The sequence below is a fragment of the Rissa tridactyla genome, chromosome 1 (genome assembly GCF_028500815.1).
Source record: "Rissa tridactyla isolate bRisTri1 chromosome 1, bRisTri1.patW.cur.20221130, whole genome shotgun sequence".
NCBI classification, from domain to species: domain Eukaryota; kingdom Metazoa; phylum Chordata; class Aves; order Charadriiformes; family Laridae; genus Rissa; species Rissa tridactyla.
The window spans coordinates 10,372,591-10,391,409 of record NC_071466.1 but is presented as its reverse complement, the minus strand read 5'-3'; the positions used below and the strand labels follow the sequence as shown (position 1 = coordinate 10,391,409).

General features: G+C 54.1%; 1 protein-coding gene across 1 annotated transcript in view; it reads right to left on the bottom strand.

The window, feature by feature from the left end:
* Nucleotides 1–18,602, bottom strand: part of LOC128901486 (neuronal acetylcholine receptor subunit alpha-10-like) — a 48,584-nt gene extending 29,982 nt beyond the window's left edge. The window contains exon 1 of the mRNA XM_054183524.1: nucleotides 18,594–18,602. Coding sequence (XP_054039499.1) covers nucleotides 18,594–18,602 — 9 coding nt within the window. The remainder of the gene's footprint in view (nucleotides 1–18,593) is intronic.
* Nucleotides 18,603–18,819: the final 217 nt, after the last annotated feature.

Genomic DNA, 18,819 nt, shown 5'->3' with positions numbered 1-18,819 from the left:
GCTGTGGACGTTGTCTCTCTGGACTTTGGTAAGGCCTTTGACACTGTCCCCCACAGCATTGTCCTGGAGAAGCTGGCGAATCCTGGCATAGACAAGTGTACTCTTTGCTGGGTTAAAAACTGGCTGGATGGCCGTGCCCAGAGAGTTGTGATTAGTGGGGTGAAATCCTCTTGGCGGCCGGTCACCAGTGGTGTCCCTCAGGGCTCAGTTTTGGGGCCAGTTTTGTTTAAAATCTTTATCAATGATCTGGATGAGGGGATTGAGTGCACCCTCGGTAGGTTTGCAGATGCCAGCAAGCTAGGTGGGAGTGTTGATCTGCTTGAGGGAAGGAAGGCTCTCCAGAGGGCCCTGGACAGGCTGGATGGATGGGCCAAGGCCAATTGGATGAGGTTTAATAAGGCCAAGGGCCGGGTCCTGCATTTCGGTCACAACAACCCCAAGCAACGCCAGGGGCTTGGGGAAGAGTGGCTGGAAAGCTGCCCCGCAGAAAAGGACCTGGGGGTGCTGGTGGCCGGCCAGCTTAACGTGAGCCAGCAGTGTGCCCAGGTGGCCAAGAAGGCCAACAGCATTCTGGCTTGTATGAGGAATAGCGTGGCCAGCAGGAGCAGGGAAGTGACCGTGCCTCTGTACTCGGCACTGGTGAGGCCTCACCTCGAGTGCTGTGTTCAGTTCGGGGCCCCTCTGTACAAGAGGGACCTTGAAGTGCTGGAGCGTGTCCAGAGGAGAGCTACCAGGCTGGTGAGGGATCTGGAGACCAAGTCCTATGAGGAGAGGCTGAGAGAGCTGGGCATGTTTAGTTTGGAGAAGAGGAGGCTGAGGGGAGACCTCATTGCCCTCCACAAGTCCCTGAAAGGAGGTTGGAGCGAGGTGGGTGTTGGCCTCTTCTCCCAGGTGAACAATGACAGGACCAGAGGAAATGGTCTGAAGCTGCGGCAGGGGAGGTTTAGATTAGATAGTAGGAAGAATTACTTCACTGAAAGAGTGGTCAGGCACTGGAATGACCTGCCCAGGGAGGTGGTTGAGTCACCATCCCTAGAGGTGTTTAAGAAACGCCTAGATTTGGCACTTCAGGGCATGCTCTAGTGACAGAGATTGTAGGGGGTTTTTGTGTGTGTGTATGGTTGGACTCGATGATCTCAAAGGTCCTTTCCAGCCATGAAGAGTCTCTGATTCTATGATTCCCAGTTAGGCTTACTTCCGCCTCCAGTACAGTCAACTCTTGGGATCCCCCTGTGACCCCAGAAATACAAATGGGTTCTGATCCTCTATAGCTTGATGGTATTAGAGTGCACTGTGCACCTGTGTCCGCTAGAGCCTTATACTCCTGAGGGTCTGATGTGCCAGGCCATCGAGCCCACACCGTCCAATAAACCCGGTTGTCCCTTTCTTCCACCTGGCCGGAGGCAGGGCCCCTCTAATACCAGTCATAGTATCCGTTACTCACTCACTTCTTGCAGAAATGACTTGGAAGTTCCTTCAAGAGGATCAGAAGCAAGATCAGGCCTTCTGCTCTGTCTGGGGAACTGCCCGCTGGAAAGTGGGGCGGCACTTTTCCTGGAGGGATCCCCTTTTGTGGTTGTCCTTCCTTGCAACTCCTGTACCCATGTCCGCAGGATCCAAGTAGGTTGCCCATCCCACTTCCTCATGTCCTCCCCGTGGTCACGCAGGTAGAAGAACCACAGGGTGCCTCGTGGTGTGTACCTGAGATGCTGGCCCGTATAGGTGGGGAGTAGGACATATTCTCTTCAAGTTGCTGGACCTTTCGGGACAGTTTCTCCACAGCTGGGACAAGGCGGGAAGAGAGACTTTCTTCATATCGCCGGAGCCGGCCAGCCACCTCATCCACCGTTGGTCCCTCTTCGCCTTTCCATTCCGTTACTGCCAGTGAGTTGGCATATGACGATGGTGCGCTTCGTACAAACTTCCGCCACATGGGCCTTGTGCATTGCACCTCATCAGGGTCTGTGGGTAAGTCTGCATTGTCCGAGTCATAATAAATCATCTCCCGCACGGCTAATTCTCTCAGGTACTGGATACCTCTTTCCATGGTAGTCCTCTTGCTTGGTTGACATACAACATCTTCACTGAAGGGGTACCTCTCCCTCACGCCTGACAGGAGTCGTTGGCAGAGGCTGAGGGCTTGGGTCTTCTTTCCAATTGCCTTGTCAATGCCGCCTTCCCTAGACAGGGATCCCAGCTGCCTGGCTTCCCTACCCTCTAATTCCAGGCTACTGGCCCCGTTATCCCAACACCGAAGCAGCCAGGTGACAATGTGCTCGCCTGAAAGTGGGCTAAAATCTTCTCGCATATCCCGCGGCTCACTCAAGGATAGGGATCAGGTAATTATCTCTGGTTCTGCCCCTTCCTCCTCTTCTCATGATGGCCCTGGTTCATCATCATGTCTTACTAAGCGAACTGATTTCTTCGTGTACTTCTTCTGTATGGGGGCAACTGATACTGGCACGGGTTGGTTCCCTGGTTCAGCGGCAGTGTCTGCCACAGGGCTTGCAGTAGCCGCAGTGTCTGTCACGGAATCACGGAATCTTCAGAGTTGGAAGGGACCTCTAGAGATCATCTAGTCCAAGTCCCCTGCTAGAGCAGGATTGCCTAAAGCACATCCCTCAGGGCTGCATCCAGGCGGGTCTTGAAAATCTCCAGAGAAGGGGACTCCACAACCTCCCTGGGCAGCCTGTTCCAGTGCTCTGTCACCCTCACCGTGAAGAAGTTTTTCCGTGTATTTGAACGGAACTTCCTATGTTCTAGCTTGTGCCCATTGCCCCTTGTCCTGTCACTGGGAACCATTGAAAAGAGCCTGGCTCCGTCCTCCTTAAACCCACCCTTTAGGTACTTGTAAACATTAATCAGGTCCCCCCTCAACCTTCTCTTCTCCAGGCTAAAGAGTCCCAGCTCTTTCAGCCTTTCCTCATAAGGGAGATGTTCCAGTCCCATAATCATCTTGGTTGCCCTTCGCTGGACTCGCTCCGGTAGTTCCCTGTCCCTCTTGAACTGGGGAGCCCAAAACTGGACACAATACTCCAGTTGTGGCCTCCCCAGTGCAGAGTAGAGGGGGAGAATGACCTCCCTCGACCTACTGGCCACAGTCTTCAATATGCAGCCCAGGATGCCATTGGCCTTCTTGGCGACAAGGGCACACTGCTGGCTCATGGATAGTTTGCTGTCTACTAGGACCCCCAGGTCCTTCTCCTCAGAGCTGCTTCCCAGCATGTCCGCCCCTAACCTATACTGGTGCTGTCGGTCTGGTCTCCATCTCTTTCCCCTGAGGGTGCTGCATAACACTGAGCAGTGCCTGGTAGATAGTGGCCAGGGCCCAGCACAGTGCGGTGAGTTGTGCCTCTCTGGAAGAGCCCCAGTATTTCCCCTGCAGATATTCTACTCCTCTCTCAGGGTCCTGTAATTGTTCAGGGGTGAAGTCCCAGAGCATTGGAGGCGAGAAGTTCTCTAGGTACCTGCCCCTGTTCTCCCACATGCCATGCCACCCCTGCCTGTCCAGCCTCAGAGCCTCAGAGCTGGGGAGGGACTCTGGATGAGGGAGGGGAGCCATGGGACGAGGGGGAAGGGGTTTCCACTGCAAGAGGGGAGATCGAGCTGAGATCTGAGGCAGAAATTCTTGGCTGTGAGGGCGGTGAGCCCCTGGCCCAGGTTGCCCAGAGAAGCTGTGGCTGCCCCATCCCTGGAGGGGTTCAAGGCCAGGTTGGACGGGGCTTGGAGCAAGCTGGGCTGGTGGGAGGTGTCCCTGCCCAGGTCAGGGGAGTGGAATGAGATGATCTTTAAGGTCCCTTCCCACCCAAACCATTCTGTGATTCTATGATTCTACATCTATATTTCTCTATGTCACCACCCAGACAACTGCTCGGGGGGCCGTGACCCCTCAACCCTGCAGCTGGGGCAGCCCCGGCCGAGTCAGGTTCCCGCTCTCAGGCTCCTCTTCCCTGGCGCTGGTGGAGCTTCCACCCTGCAGGTCCATGAAGGGCCAAGGGGGGCTCAGGACGAGCCACCCTCATGGGGCACCGGTGGCCACCACTGTCCCTGGGGGCAGTGAGTCCACGGGGCCATCATGCAGCATTGCCCAGGACCAGCACACTCATGAGGAAGACCATGAGGAAGAAGACCCACATGAAGAAGCGGTCCATCACCTTGGCCACCTTCTTCCACTCGCCAGTCTGGCGCTGGGAGGCTTGGTGATGCCGGAAGCAGCCGGCGACGTAGCCCACGTTCCTCAGCAGGCCATCGTGGTGGCACAGGCAGCGGTCCCGGGGACAGCCCCCTGCCTCGGCACCCACCTCCCCCTCCATGGGGCTCTCCCCCGGCCCCCCAGTGTCCTCCCTGCCCGCCCTCCTGCCCAGCACCCGCTGGGGTCTCTTGCAGCTCTCGCCTGCCTCGTAGACACAGCAGAGCCGGGCCATGTGGTGGAGGATGAGCCACCTGGCCCAGGGGGGCATGGGCCGGGCCCCCGGGCCGCAGTGGTGGACATTCATGATGAAGATGGTCAGCGCGGTGGAGGCCGTGATCATGGTCATCGTGGCGATGTAGTACTTCCCTGTGTGGGTAATGGGTGGTGATGCCGCGGCAGGGTGGGGAGAGACCCCTGCCCACCTCCCCGCATCGAAACCCCCGCTGGCATGGAATCCATCGGGTCCCCGGTGTGCAGCCGGTTGTGGAGGTCGATCTGGTTCCCGTTGTAGGTCCAGGAGCCAAAAGTGAGGCGGCACCGCTGCCTGTCGAAGGGCAAGTAGGAGACATCCACCTTGCAGGAGCTCTTGGTGATGGCGGGCGAGTCCCACATGATGTGCCCGTCGGAGCGCAGCACCACGTTGGTCTCCACTGAGTTGCCAAAGCCGTCGTCGGTGCTGGGGGAGGGATCGCTGTGGGGCCAGGATGGCCCCGAGCCCCACGTGGGGCAAGGGTCTGCGGGGCCGGGGCCGAGCACTGGTCCCCAACCCCGTGTCCCCTCCCCACATCACCCCCAGGAAGAGGGGGCTCACTGCCCCTGGTCACCCCCGTGGTGGCACATCCCAGCTGCCAGGTGGGTGGCACACCAGGCTGATGCCAGCACCTCCTGCCGCCGCCTTCTCACCCAGTCGAGGTGACCGTCTCCCCACATCCCCCACACCAGGACCCCCCTGCTCCCCGTTGGCAACACCCCCAGCCCCAGCCTCAGCCCCCCCAGCTCCGGGAGCAGCCGAGGGGTGGGGGAGGGTGAGCAGCACCCACTCGTTGTAGAGGATGATGATGTGCGGCCGCCAGACGTAGCTGCTGGGGATGCGGATGCTGTCGATGCCGCCGTAAGCGTCCTTGTCCCAGGCGAGGTGGGCGTCCAGCCAGGCCTGACGGACCCACAGGTAGGAGGTGAGGACCTGGTCCCTCTCCTCCTGCCGAGGGCAGAGGGTGGGGGACGGGGACGGGGACAGGGACAGACCTCGCTGCCCCCCTGTGGAATAAATACTACATTGGCTAAAACCACAAAAGTACAGCATTGTTCACACAGGAAGGAAATGTAGAAAATCAAGAGGCTTCTGAGGGAGAAAACAGCCGCAGCTGGCATGAAGAATACAACACCTGTGGTTCCCTGATAAGCTACATGAGGTACGGGACGGGATGCAATTATTCCGCGGCTTTACCTTAGGATGTATAGCGGATACGGGAATGGGATGATACCAGGAAACAGATAAGCTGCCAATTAGCTGCCCGCTCCATACTCGGAGCCAACATTTTGCCAAATTTTGATGAAATGCTGTCCTTTGTGCGAACTTTGCTCATTAGAATGTCATTATAATACCAAAACACACCTCCACCCCGAAGGCTACCCGCCTGCAAGGTGCGACCGCTCCTTCTTGAGCCTGCGCCCTGAGCTTCTCCTAAACTAGACCTTTAATTGTGAAGCGAGAAAAATTTACACCACTCATGATAAAAGTATGTACGACTAAAGTCACTCAAACTCCACCTCGAAGATAACAAATAGTAGAAAAACAGCCCGAGAGAGGGGGGATACCCAGGGAAGACACCATCGCAAAGAATTCCATCACTGGCTTCTGGGAGCAGGCGACGGGCTGAGCCTCTCTTCCCCCCCACAGGGACGCCTTTGGGTAAGACTTAGATTATACCGAGGGCTTCCTCGGGAAACTCAGAAATTTCTCTAGAGACTCTCTTTTCTACATGTATAGCCAGGCTGTATCGTTAGAACTTTGTCCCGCGTTTTGTAGATGTAACAATACTTTCATTTGCACGTGCTTTGCAGACAGTGTATTTATCACCGGCTGCCCTAAGAACCTATCTATCTGTTGCTTAAATAAACTGCACTTTTTGAAGTAGCTCGTCCTTTTGGTTTCTCACCGAACGCGACCAAAGACTCGAGAGTGGCCGTGCTAGTTCATGAGCACGACTAGACGGAAGGTGCAGTCCACTAGTAGTGTATCCAAATCGTAACACTTTAATACACATTAAACGCCATTGGGCTGATAGTGCTGAATTGGGCATCCCTCAGGATTTAAACCCAGCCGCACCTGGCCTCCCACCTCGGTGAGGAGTGTTAGAACACAAGGGGGTTCCTTTTCTGCCAAAACCGCTTTGCCCCTTTCCATGCGACACCCCCGACCCGCCCCCTGGGCCCCAGCCTGGCGGCCTCTGCAAGGGTCCCGAGGGCTGGGCTGCCTTTGGGGGGTTGCGCTGGTCTGGGGGGGCTGGGCAGGGTCGAGCTGGATGCCAGCGGTCCCAGCTCATTTTGGGGAGGGCTGTGCTGCTTTGGGGGGGGTTGGAGAGAGCTGAGCAGGTTTCCAGTGATCCCAGCTCATTTGGGGGAGGACTGGCTCATGTTAAGCTGGCCGGCCACCAGCACCCCCAGGTCCTTTTCTGCGGGGCAGCTTTCCAGCCACTCTTCCCCAAGCCCCTGGCGTTGCTTGGGGTTGTTGTGACCGAAATGCAGGACCCGGCCCTTGGCCTTATTAAACCTCATCCAATTGGCCTTGGCCCATCCCTCCAGCCTGTCCAGGGCCCTCTGGAGAGCCTTCCTTCCCTCAAGCAGATCGACACTCCCTCCTAGCTTGGTGTCATCTGCAAACTCACTGAGGGTGCATTATTGTTACACATAACAATACATGATCTGATAAAGATAGTAAACGCAATAACAGACCTTGTCTCTCTCTTCGGGTGGGGTGTAATGCACAAGGGGCAAGGGCCCCCCCATCTCCACAGGAGAGTCGGCATTACTGTAGCACATCCTGTTGTCATTACACAAAACTGATTCTCTGCTCCTGTCAAGGGACAAAACTGATCTGCTGACAGTCACAGGGATAGAGAAAATATTGACTTTTTTATTGGATCAGAAGTGGGGCACCCCAGGGGGTTCCCAGCCCCACACCTCCCAGACATTAGGGGAAATTTCTGATGCAGATGCAGCGCGGCCGGCAGCCAGCTCTGGCCATGGACTGTCTGGCCATGGCAGTCTGGCCATGGGCTCGCCGCGCTGCTGCCTCTCCCCCCACGACCTGAAAATGCGCAAGAGCTCAAGTAGAGCTCTTGCGTGGTCCTTGTTGGCAGTTCCAGTGGGGGCTCCTGGCACAGGGCTGGCCCTGGCTCCTGCACCCTCCCCTTGACAGCCCTGGGGGGATGGCGGGGTCCTGAGCAGTTGACTGCTGCCAGCTCCGCCATCCCACCAGGACAGGCCTCCGGGAAGGAGTAGAGGGAGCTGAAGGAAGAGGAGCCTCCATCTGTCTTGCAGTCCACGGTGGCCAGCGGGGCCCATGGGGAGAGGGGCTTCCTTCTTGAGTCCTCCGCACTCGCCCTGCAGAGGAGGAGAAAGAGACCCCGCTGCACCCCGGAGCCCAGCGGGACCTGCGGGCAGCACCCCTCCTTGGCCGGTGGGCAGGGCTGCCCAGCGCAGGCAGGGGCAGGGCACGGGGTGAGGGTCTGGGGCAGCATCTGGGGTCTCCCCCACACTCACCGCTTCTCCTGCTTGGGCCGGGATTTCTCCACTCCTCCATCCACTGGCTGAGAAGCTGCGGAGGGAGGAGACAGAGTGAGCGGCCAGCAGCTGCCGGCACAGCCCCGGCTCAGGGCTGCCGTGGGGTGTAGGACATTTGCAGGGTGCTCGGTGCTGGGGCCACTCACCGCTCTGCTTCTCCGGCTGGGCTCTTGTCTTCCTTGTCTGACGCTTCTTCTTCACTTCTGCAAGGTCCCCAGAGCTGGGTGAGACGGGAGCCCCAACCAGTCCCACACCACAGCCACCCACACCACTCCACGCCATCCCTCGCCGCAGCACAGTGTGGTGCAGCACAGTGTGGTCCAACAGTCACCTACCTGAAGCCGCTTGCTCTGCAGCAGAGATGAGAATATGCTGAGCCCTGTCATGATCAGGATGAGAGGGCCCAGGGGAGACAAGGCATCACAGCGCCCATGGCACGGACTCCAGTGTGGCTGCAGAGCTCTGAGTCACCACCACAGAACCGCGATGTAGCTCCCCAGTGTCCTCCTGGGTCCTTGTTTTTCCCCAATTCCCCTTCCCGGTTGGGGAGGGGTCATCGGGTGAGAGAGTAGTTGTCTAAAGGACAATAAATTGTGGTGGGTTTCTCAAACCATAACGAGCAGGAGAGGGAGAAAAGGAGAGGGAGAAAAGGAGAGGGAGAAAAGGAGAGGGAGAAAAGGAGAGGGAGAAAAGGAGAGGGAGAAAAGGAGAGGGAGAAAAGGAGAGGGAGAAGGGCCCCACCCCTTCAGGGCATGGTTTGGGTGGGAAGGGACCTCTAAAGGCCACCCAGTGCCACCCCCTGCCCTGGGCAGGGACACCTCCCACCAGCCCAGCTTGCTCCAAGCCCCGGCCAACCTGGCCTTGAACCCCTCCAGGGATGGGGCAGCCACAGCTTCTCTCGGCAACCTGGGCCAGGGGCTCACCGCCCTCACAGCCAAGAATTTCTGCCTCAGATCTCAGCTCAATCTCCCCTCTTGCAGTGGAAAACCCTTCCCCCTCGTCCCGTGGCTCCCCTCCCTCATCCAGAGTCCCTCCCCAGCTTTCCTGGAGCCCCTTGAGGGACTGGAAGGGGCTCCAAGGTCTCCGCGGAGCCTTCTCTTCTCTTCTCCAGGCTGAACGTTTCATCGAATCACAGAATTTCAGAGTTGGAAGGGACCTCTAGAGATCATCTATCCAACTCCCCTGCTAAAGCAGCATTGCCCACAGCACACTACTCAAGACTGCAGCCAGGCACGTCTTGAAAGTCTCCAGAGAAGGAGACTCCACAACCTCCCTGGGCAGCCTCTTCCAGTGCGCTCTCACCCTCACCGTGAAGAAGTTTTTCCTCATGTTTGATCGGAACTTCCTCTGTTCCAGCTTGTGCCCGTTACCCCTCGTCCTCTTACTGGCAGCCACTGAAAAGAGTCTGCCTCCATCCTCCTTCAGCCCACCCTTCAGATACTTGTAAACATTAATAAGGTCTCCCCGCAGCCTTCTCTTCTCCAGGCTGAACAACCCCAACTCTCTGCTGCTCTGCCCTCTCCCTGACGCTCCGCAGCCTTTCTGCTCCCTCTTTGACCTCTGCCGCCAGGCCGAGCGGATCAGCCGCCTGCTCGCACCTCACGCACCCGGCATCCCTTCTACCCTCCGCTACCCGGCAGAGGTGAAGGCGCTCCCTGCAGACACAGCCCGGGGGGGCTGCAGGCGTCCAGGGGGGCTCTGTCTGCGTGGCCGCGTCTCCTCTGGAAAGTGCGCAACACGCGGGAGGCTGCGCCTTTCGGGCACAGGCCATGGCTGAGCTCCCCCGCCTCGCCCTGCCTCGGCGTCCCGCGCGAGCTCAACTCCCGCGCGAAATCCCGCGCGAGCTCAACTCTCGCGTGACCTCCCGCGCCCTGGCTGCTCGCCCCGCTCCCGCTCCCGCTCCCGCTCCCGCTCGCCGCCCTCCCCGGGGCCGCCTTTGACGGGGGTGGGGTCTGGCCGCGGCGGCTGCAGGCCCCGCCCCCGCCTCGCCCCCCGCCCTCGCGCCAGCTGCGGCCGAGCTGCGGGTGCCCGCGGGCGAGCTGCGCTTCCCCGCCGCTGCCCGGGCTTGTGCCGGCCTCAGCACAACCCGCCTGGGTGATGCTGCCTCGAAGGGAGCCGGGAGAGACCTGGGAGCCGCCCCCCCCCGGCACTGCCTGGTGGCCCCCGCAGCCCCCGCCCTCTCTCCCCAGCTGTGGCTGAGCCCGTCCCCGCCGGACGGGGGCTGAGATGGGGCTGGGGACCCCCCTGCCGCTGCCGGGACCTGGCTGTGCCTGGGGGCCCTGCTGGGACCCCCCTGTGAGAAATAAGTTCCGGTCCGAATGAAATAGGCTCAGGCAGAATCCTCTGGGAGGCACATTTTCATTCACGCTCTTGCAAGAGCGGGTGACCTAGCAAGTAGGCACACTTTCCGTTCTTGAAACACCACACCTTTTTATTTCCTAATCCCGGCCCAATTTTTCCCTCCCCTCTTTCCCGTTGGTTGGGTACTCCAGGGTTCACGGTCTGTGCGAGGCGCCTAAAATTCTTCCCGCATGTCCTGCCGCTGTTTGCTTCTCTTTATGCTACACCTAAAGAGATTATCTGACTAGTTTATTTCCTTCCTTTTTGGTAACAAAAAAATTGCTCCATGTCATTAGCCCTGGTTAAATGTATGACTACCCTTCCAGACGCTAATCCAGTAGGAATCACTTTGTCCTTTTGTCTGTGTGATAAGAGATGTTCTACAAGCCTTTGCTGGAGCCTCTTTGTCTCAGTCATTCCCTTACTGTGTCACCTCTGATGGAAACGGCTTTTCTCCTCTGCAAAAGCAACACCTGCCTTTCTTACAATTTCCCCCTTTCCTTTCTCATAATCTTATTGTCTTTTGCATTTCCAGGGCATGGTTCCATATGAGGCCTCTGGAGCCGACAGCGTGATGTTACATTCTTCTTCTTCTCGACAGTTTTTATTGTCTTCTAGATGAAGCATTTTCCCAGGGTATGGGGGAGGGTCTACTTCCATTCGTTTCGTGAGGGCAGTTTCAATTAATCGTTGAACTAATCCTCGCACACAGGGAATGATACAGCGTCCGACAGCCGCTAACATTCCCGCTACCGTTATAAGAGAAGTCAATATTGATACCACCATACCTTTCCGTTTCCCAAACCGGGAATCCAGCCAACTTGTCAGTGAGGTGTCTATTCCAGAGTTCTCAGCTAACTCATCAGCTAGACTGGTGAGCCCTTGAAGGGCTTTAGTTATAGCACCATCTGGAGCTGTATTGTTGGGGATGAAGGTGCAGCACCGGTTCCCTAACATTACACACACACCTCCCTTCTCTGCTAAGATCACGTCCGGGGCAATCCTATTTTCCCATGCCATCCGCTGGTTGCATCCAATCGTTCAGCTATTCCTTTCAAAGCATCTCTGGTATAATTAATAAACCTCTGTCGGTTATAGTACATATAATTTATCCAATCTACATTTTTGCTTATAGTTATCCACCAGAAAAAGACAGACTCGAATCCTGCTCCTGTCTGATTCCTTGCTTTGTGTTCATCTGGGACTCCTCTAGGGACTCCAATGGGATCTATATATATCCGTTCATCAAAGGATACACCCACACTTCTTTCTACTCTACTGCCTGAGCTCAGGGTTCCTGTTCCTTTTTCAAATGCTAGGGTGAATGGTATTGCCAATTGTACCATTCCACATGTACCTTTCCAGTTAGCCGGCAACACAGATCGCAAGGTCTTCCCTCCACAATACCACCAGAGATCCACCCAAGGCACTCGTATCGCTGAGTAGTTTCCTTTTACATCCTTGGTCCCATTCAGAGTTTCAGTGCACAGGGTAAATCCCCCCCCAGGTTTGGTAGCATTCACACCCTGCCGTGAGAGGCACGCTGGATGGTTACCAATTGCTGTGGAAAATGCTGGTGGCACTTTAACATCTCTAGATTCCAAGGCAGGAAACAGTAAGGAAAGTGAATGACAAGCCTCGTTTCCCCAGGCCGTCCTTTCTTGGTATAATGCTATCATACACCACATCCCTAGGGAATCTTTCGTCCACCCTAAGGGAAAAGGGACAATCTGTGCTGTGGGCCTTCCTGAGGCACAAGCAGAGCAATTGCTTTGGTTCAAACTATTAACAGTATATTTTACCCATTCTACCCAAGCATTCGTCTCACCGTACCCTGTCTCAATCTCAAATGTTTGTCTAAGATCTGTAATCTCAGCAACCGTTACCAAAGCTGGATCATTCAGTGGTTCCCACTGTTGTATTACTGGGAGTTTTAGTAGTCATAGCTGTCCCTTCTGCTTAACTGCTATTTTCCAGTAGGTCTATTCTAAATCTTCCCCTTGGCTCTCTTCCAGACACATCTGCTCCTATTCCATACCTCAGGTTAGCTGTATCGTCCCTCTGGGTTATAGTTATCAACCGAGGAGTCCATTCAAAAAGGCCACGCTCTGGGGAAGGTGATCCTTTGTAAAAATGTATTTTCTTTTTGAGAGGGTAATAATAAGAAGATTTGAACCACTTGTCATCAATGGCCCACCCTCCAATTTGGGTGGTCCACCACGCTTCACTCCATCGATCACAAGGTGCAGCCTCCTGATATCCCTCTGCGACCCTCCAAATTTCTGGGAACAGGTAACTGTTTTCACCACTCAACCGTCTTTGGGCCTCTAGCTTCCCACACTTCAGTACTTGACAGGCATCAAAGCGTACAGTCTGTGGGGTATCTCCTTTAGTGATATTTATGATAAGCCTAACCGGGTAATCTGGGTGTGCACTTCGTAGGTGATCTAGGTGTACACTCCAGCTTCCTAGTGGGAAGCTCAACACCGCCCCTATGACCAGTATCATCGCAAAACGCTTCTTAAAATTCATGGCATGCACAGATTTATGTCTCCCAACTGGATCATCCCGCCCCAACCCACGGCTTATTGTCTCTTTAGGGTTACTCGCAGTGGGCTGTCAGTAGAATGTACAGTCCACCGTTCTACCGGATCTGTTGGCGGGGGTTCAACTGCTCCTTTTTGCTGAGTGTAGTGAGCCCATCCTTTTTCTGCTGTCCTTACTGCGGTTTCAGTAGTGAGGAGGACTTGGAATGGTCCTTCCCACTCCGGTTGTAGCTTACTCTCCGTCCAGGATTTGACTAGTACCCAGTCCCCTGGTTTATACGGATGGACGACAAATTCCAACGGCGGAGTTTGAGCAAGAAATCCTTTATTTCTGAGGAGAGAGAAAGAAGACGACAACCCCAGTATACGGTTCTTAAGAAACATATCTTTAGTTTCAAAAGTGGGCAAGTCTTCTCTGTTACCCATATAAGGTAGTCCAAAAAGCGTCTCATAGGGCGAGAGACCTGTATCTTTTCTAGAAGCCTGGATCCTCAACAATGCTATGGGTAAACATTTAGTCCGTGGTAATTTCGACAATTGTCTCTTACTGAATTGTCTCTTAATGGTCTGGTTCATCCTCAACTTTTCCTGATGACGGGGGATGCTAGGGGATATGAAATTCCCACACCATCCCTAAACTTTCCAGAATTCCTTGAAGGATTTTAGATAAAATGACTGCCGCGATCTGAGTTTCTATTCTCCACTAACCCGTATCTGGGAATAATCTGTTCGAGTATTATCTTAATTACCCCTGCTGCAGTAGCTGACACCAAGGGGTAGGCTTCCACCCATCCAGTAAGACGGTCCACTAGGACTAAAAGATCTTTTCGCCTGCCTGTTGGTGGTAGTTCACTGAAGTCTACCTGTATACTTTGGAATGGTCTCAAGCCGGGCTCTCCTCCTCCCAAAGATTGCTTTCTCAAGGCTTTCTTGTTTACTTTCTTACAAATAGCACATCCCTCACAAATTTGTTTGGCTACTGTGTATATGCCAAAGCACCTGTACTTCCACAAAACTATTCGCACGTTGCATGCGTTCCCCAATGGCTTCCCTGTTGTAACACTGTCACTGTTTCTCTCATTGTTTGTTGACCATTTCCCTTCCGTCAGGCAGAATCCATTTACCACCTTTCTCCACTGCCCCTGCTTCTGTCATTGCTTCTCCTGCCCCAAGGCTGCCTCTTTTGCCACCTTGTCCGCTAATCTGTTTCCCCTTGCGGTAATGAATTGTCTCTCTGGTGACCTTTAACATGTAAAGCTGCTATTTCACTTGGTATTAATATATTAGCTAACACCTGCTGTGTAAGTTCTTTGTGTAAAAGTTCTTTCCCTTTGCTGTTTATTAGTCCTCGTTCTTCCCAAATTTTACCAAAGGTATGCACTACCCCAAAGGCATAGCGAGACTCTGTGTATATTGTTCCTTCTCCTTTCTCCAGTTAATTTAAGTGCCTGGTTTAAGGTATACATCTCACATATTTGAGCGGACCGTGCACTAGGTAATTTTTCAGATGCTTTTACTTGTTGGTGTCGCGTAAAAAGGGCTGTAGTTTCCATATTTGTCTGTCAGAGTCCCGGACTTTCACTGATTTACTATCAGAGTCCCACCACAGGACTTTCACTGAATCAGATTCACAAATAATCGAAATTAGTTGTTTTATTGAGAGCGACAGAACAGACTTGAGATTGCCATTGATAAATTCACTAACTACAATAGCGCTAATTACTTCAGGTTAACATTGCTAGCAAAAATAATGATAGTACAGCAACCCGGGGTAACATTCACCAGAGGGTGAAAGGCGCAGCGCTTACCCAGAAAGGTGTCCCTGCCTGGGGCGGAGGGAGAGAACACAGCCCGTCGACTGGTCCGTCACGTATCAAGTTTCTTCTCTCCCAATTTAACAGTCATTTTCTCCATCCTTTTATCCCCAGACTTACAAGGTTTCCCTCCCCTAGGTGACGTGTAGTATGATTGGGGTGGAGAGACGAGTGCTGTAGTCATATATGTTTAGCATGATCTCTAAAAGCTTCATTAGCATATACAGGGGCGTCAACTTTAATATGCATTTCACAGGTAAGGAGGCAAAGGTCAATTACCAGACATGGCAGCCTCTCAAGGAAACAAAGAGCTACACGAGGTCTCTTGATTTTACTGTCTCTGCTGATGAAAAGCAGGGCTGTCCTGGCTCCCCAAGACTACCCCGTCATTTATGTAGCCTGTGATAGCCAGACAAGCCTTCACTCCCCTGGGTTGCACAAGAGATAGCAAAGCCAGTCTTAATTGCTCTTTGAGCACAGAGACTTCACCTCATTATCCACATTCCACAGTCGACTCACTCCATGCACCACCGCATAGCCATTACACCTCTCTCCTTCTATCCCTCTTGAAGGACCGTCTACGAACAAATGAAGACCCCCAGATAGGGGTTCTTCCCTTAAGTCAGATCGTGTCCTAGTCTGGTACTCAATTACATCTATGCATTCGTGTGTAAGTTCTTCATCCTTTGCCTCTATTTTTTTCACAAAAAGCTCACTGGGTTAAGGCAAGGGCGGGTAGTTAAAATCAAATCATCCTTTTCAATTAAAATTCCTTCATACTTCAGTATTCTTGAATTGGTTAGCCGTTTTCCCGTGGTTTGGGCTAAAATGATTTTTACTTGGTGAGGGGTGCTAACTTCTATCATTCCCCTGGCCACCCTCAGGAGACCAGATCTGAGAGTTTAGATGAACAGGCCACTGGCTGCCGCTTATCCCCCCCCACTCTTGAGTTCCTAACGCAGCCCCTTTGTCTACAGTTACAAATAGTTGAAAAGATTTCTTCAAAGAAGATAAGGCTAAAACTGGAGCTCTGATTAGGCTCTGTTTTCAATCTTACACTAAATCCTCCTCTTCTTCTGTCCAAACCAATACATTCGGATCTTCAGCTAACAGTTTGGAATATAGTCCTTTAGTCTTTTGAGCATACTCCTCTATCCACAGTCTACAGTACCCAGTCAGCCCCCAAAATTTTCTCAGTTCCCTCTTGGTCTTTGGCAGAGGTAAGTCTACTATTCCTTTGATCCTCTCAGGATTTATAGGATTTATTTTTTCGACTCCCTTCACTGACTACATGTCCCAAGTACTTCACTTCTGTTTCCACCTATTGCAATTTTTTTTATTTTTTTTTTTTGAGACCCTCAAACCTTACTGTCCCAAAAAGTTCAGTAACTCATTCGTGGCTTCTTTTACCCTGCCTTCTTCCTCCCCAGATACCAATAATCATCCACATACTGAAGCAGGGCTACTCCCGATGGAGGGCTGGATTGTTCAAGCACTTGTTCTAACACTTGCCAAGCAAATTAGGGGATTCTGTAAATCCCACAATGATAACGCCCTACCGGTGAACCTCGAGCTGCTGGTAGGAGCGGTCGGGGCAGTCCTCGTCCCCTGTTATTCACCCCTCTCCCTCGCCCCCAAGTAACAGCCTAAGGGGTCCCACTTTGGGGATTCAATTTCTTTGTCGATTGAAACATCACCGACGGTCTGGGCTGCGAACATATAAAATGGATTTGGGCGTTCCTGAATCTATTCATCTTGACCCAGCAAAAAGCATATTCACCTTCTTCAACTTCCTTATTAGTCCTTATTATTCACATACATGTTTAAAGTCTGACAGACCCAGTCTTCATCAGATCCAAATTTGGACCAAAATACACTAGGAGGTCTTATGGGTTCTTTGGTCCAAACAAATTCAAATGCAAATGCAAACGTGTCCCACCTGGGACACCTCTGGGATCCTCTAAGACAGACACAGGACCCCTAGGACACCCCTGAGACCCTTCCCAGGATGTCCACGGCCCCCCCGTCCGCCCCCGGCTCCTCCGGGATGCGGTCCGAACAAAACAAATCATTTTCTTTTTATCTTTATCCCTTGTACAAGAAGAATCATTCCGAAACCTCAGCATTCTCCCCTAAAGGACTGTCTGGGGCAATGTTCCCGGGGTCTTTCTTAGTATCCCCTTCTTCATCCCTAGGCCTAGAATCCTTATTTCCCATTCTGAACAGAGACTTTTCTTACACCCCTTCCTTTCGCTTCGTCCTTCTCCGGCTGCGCCCCTCGCGGGACTACAGAACCGCGGACCCCGACTCCACACTCGCTTCGTACCGCAGTACGTCTCAGTCACTCACACACAAGTCTCTTAGAATGTCCCGACCACCAAGGCAATACTTTAACGGTCCGATTTTTCTTACCTTGGTCCGTGCACGGAGTTGCCTGGTCGTACTCTCTGTGCCGACTGCACCTATCCCTTTTCCCCCTGTGGTTCACAGAGTCTGCTGTACAACTGGGTCTCGAGATCTTAGTCGATTCCTCCCGGAATCCCTGCGACGATCCACGAGACCGTTGAAAACAACGGGACGCGTCTTCCCGTCCTTCGGCAACACGGACTCCCAAGAAGATGACTTCTGCTCCCGGACGAGCCCCCAAATTGTGAGAAATAAGTTCCGGTCCGAATGAAATAGGCTCAGGCAGAATCCTCTGGGAGGCACATTTTTGTTCACGCTCTTGCAAGAGCGGGTGACCTAGCAAGTAGGCACACTTTCCGTTCTTGAAACACCACACCTTTTTATTTCCTAATCCCGGCCCAATTTTTCCCTCCCCTCTTTCCCGTTGGTTGGGTACTCCAGGGTTCACGGTCTGTGCGAGGCGCCTAAAATTCTTCCCGCATGTCCTGCCGCTGTTTGCTTCTCTTCATGCTACACCTAAAGAGATTATCTGACTAGTTTATTTCCTTCCTTTTTGGTAACAAAAAAATTGCTTAAAGTCATTAGCCCTGGTTAAATGTATGACTACCCTTCCAGATGCTAATCCAGTAGGAATCACTTTGTCCTTTTGTCTGTGTGATAACAGATGTTCTACAAGCCTTTGCTGGAGCCTCTTTGTCTCAGTCATTCCCTTATCGTGTCACCTCTGATGGAAACGGCTTTTCTCCTCTGCAAAAGCAACACCTGCCTTTCTTACACCCCTGAGCGGAGTTGGCGCAGGGCTGGGGTCTCGGTGGGACACCCGTCCCCGCTGCCCTGCGCTTTCCATGCTGCCTGGCCCCTTTGCCTTCCTCCTCGGCCGCTGGGGCTGCCCTGGCCGGGCTCCCTCCTCACCCCGGGGCTCCCCGCGGGGACAGCGGCTCCTTCCCCTCGCCATGTCCCCCCAGCCGGGTCCCTGCACTCAGCCGGGGGCGGTGCTGCTGCCCCCCCGCACTCCCCTCGCTACGGCCATCCCTGCTGCCAGCGTCTGTGCGCCATCCCAGCCAGCCCGAGGGCACTCCGTGTCCCCCGCACCCTGTTCCGGCTGCCCCAGCGCCTCCGGCTCTCATCCCCAGGTTCCCCCATCACCCACGGGTGTCCCCCCGGGTTTGGCCACCGTCCCCCTCCCCACCAGCTGATCAGTCCCCTCCACCGGTGACAAGATGGCATGAGCCCCGAGGCCTCCGACAGCCAGTCCGTGGGGTGTGGGGCAGGGATGGGGACGAGGGGCCCAGCCCCCCCCCGGCACAGGCTGTCGGGCAGGGTGAGCGCAGACCAGCCGCCATCGCTGTCGCAGGAGAAGAGCCAGAGGTCAGTCAGCCAGAGCTGATGGAGTCGTTATTTTATTGAGGACGGATCAGTAAATGCAGGGGGGTGAGATATTCCGTAAGCCCGGATGGATCAGCAGGAAATGCTCCGCTATTTACGGCACGCAGGGTTTGGGTGGGATACAAAGGTCATGACGTCGGCTTCCCGTATGTACCTTTAATGTCACAGGTATGCAAAAAATGTCACATACCAACCCGTTGGTGCCAGGTACGGTGTCTCTCAGCCTCGAGGGGTAACCTTGAGAGGGGTCCCTGCTCCAGGGGACAGTCCCCACCTGGGCAGGGGGAGCTCCACAGACCCGATGGCTGCGGGTGTTTAGAGCATCGAGGGGTTGAGTCGTAGTCGGGTT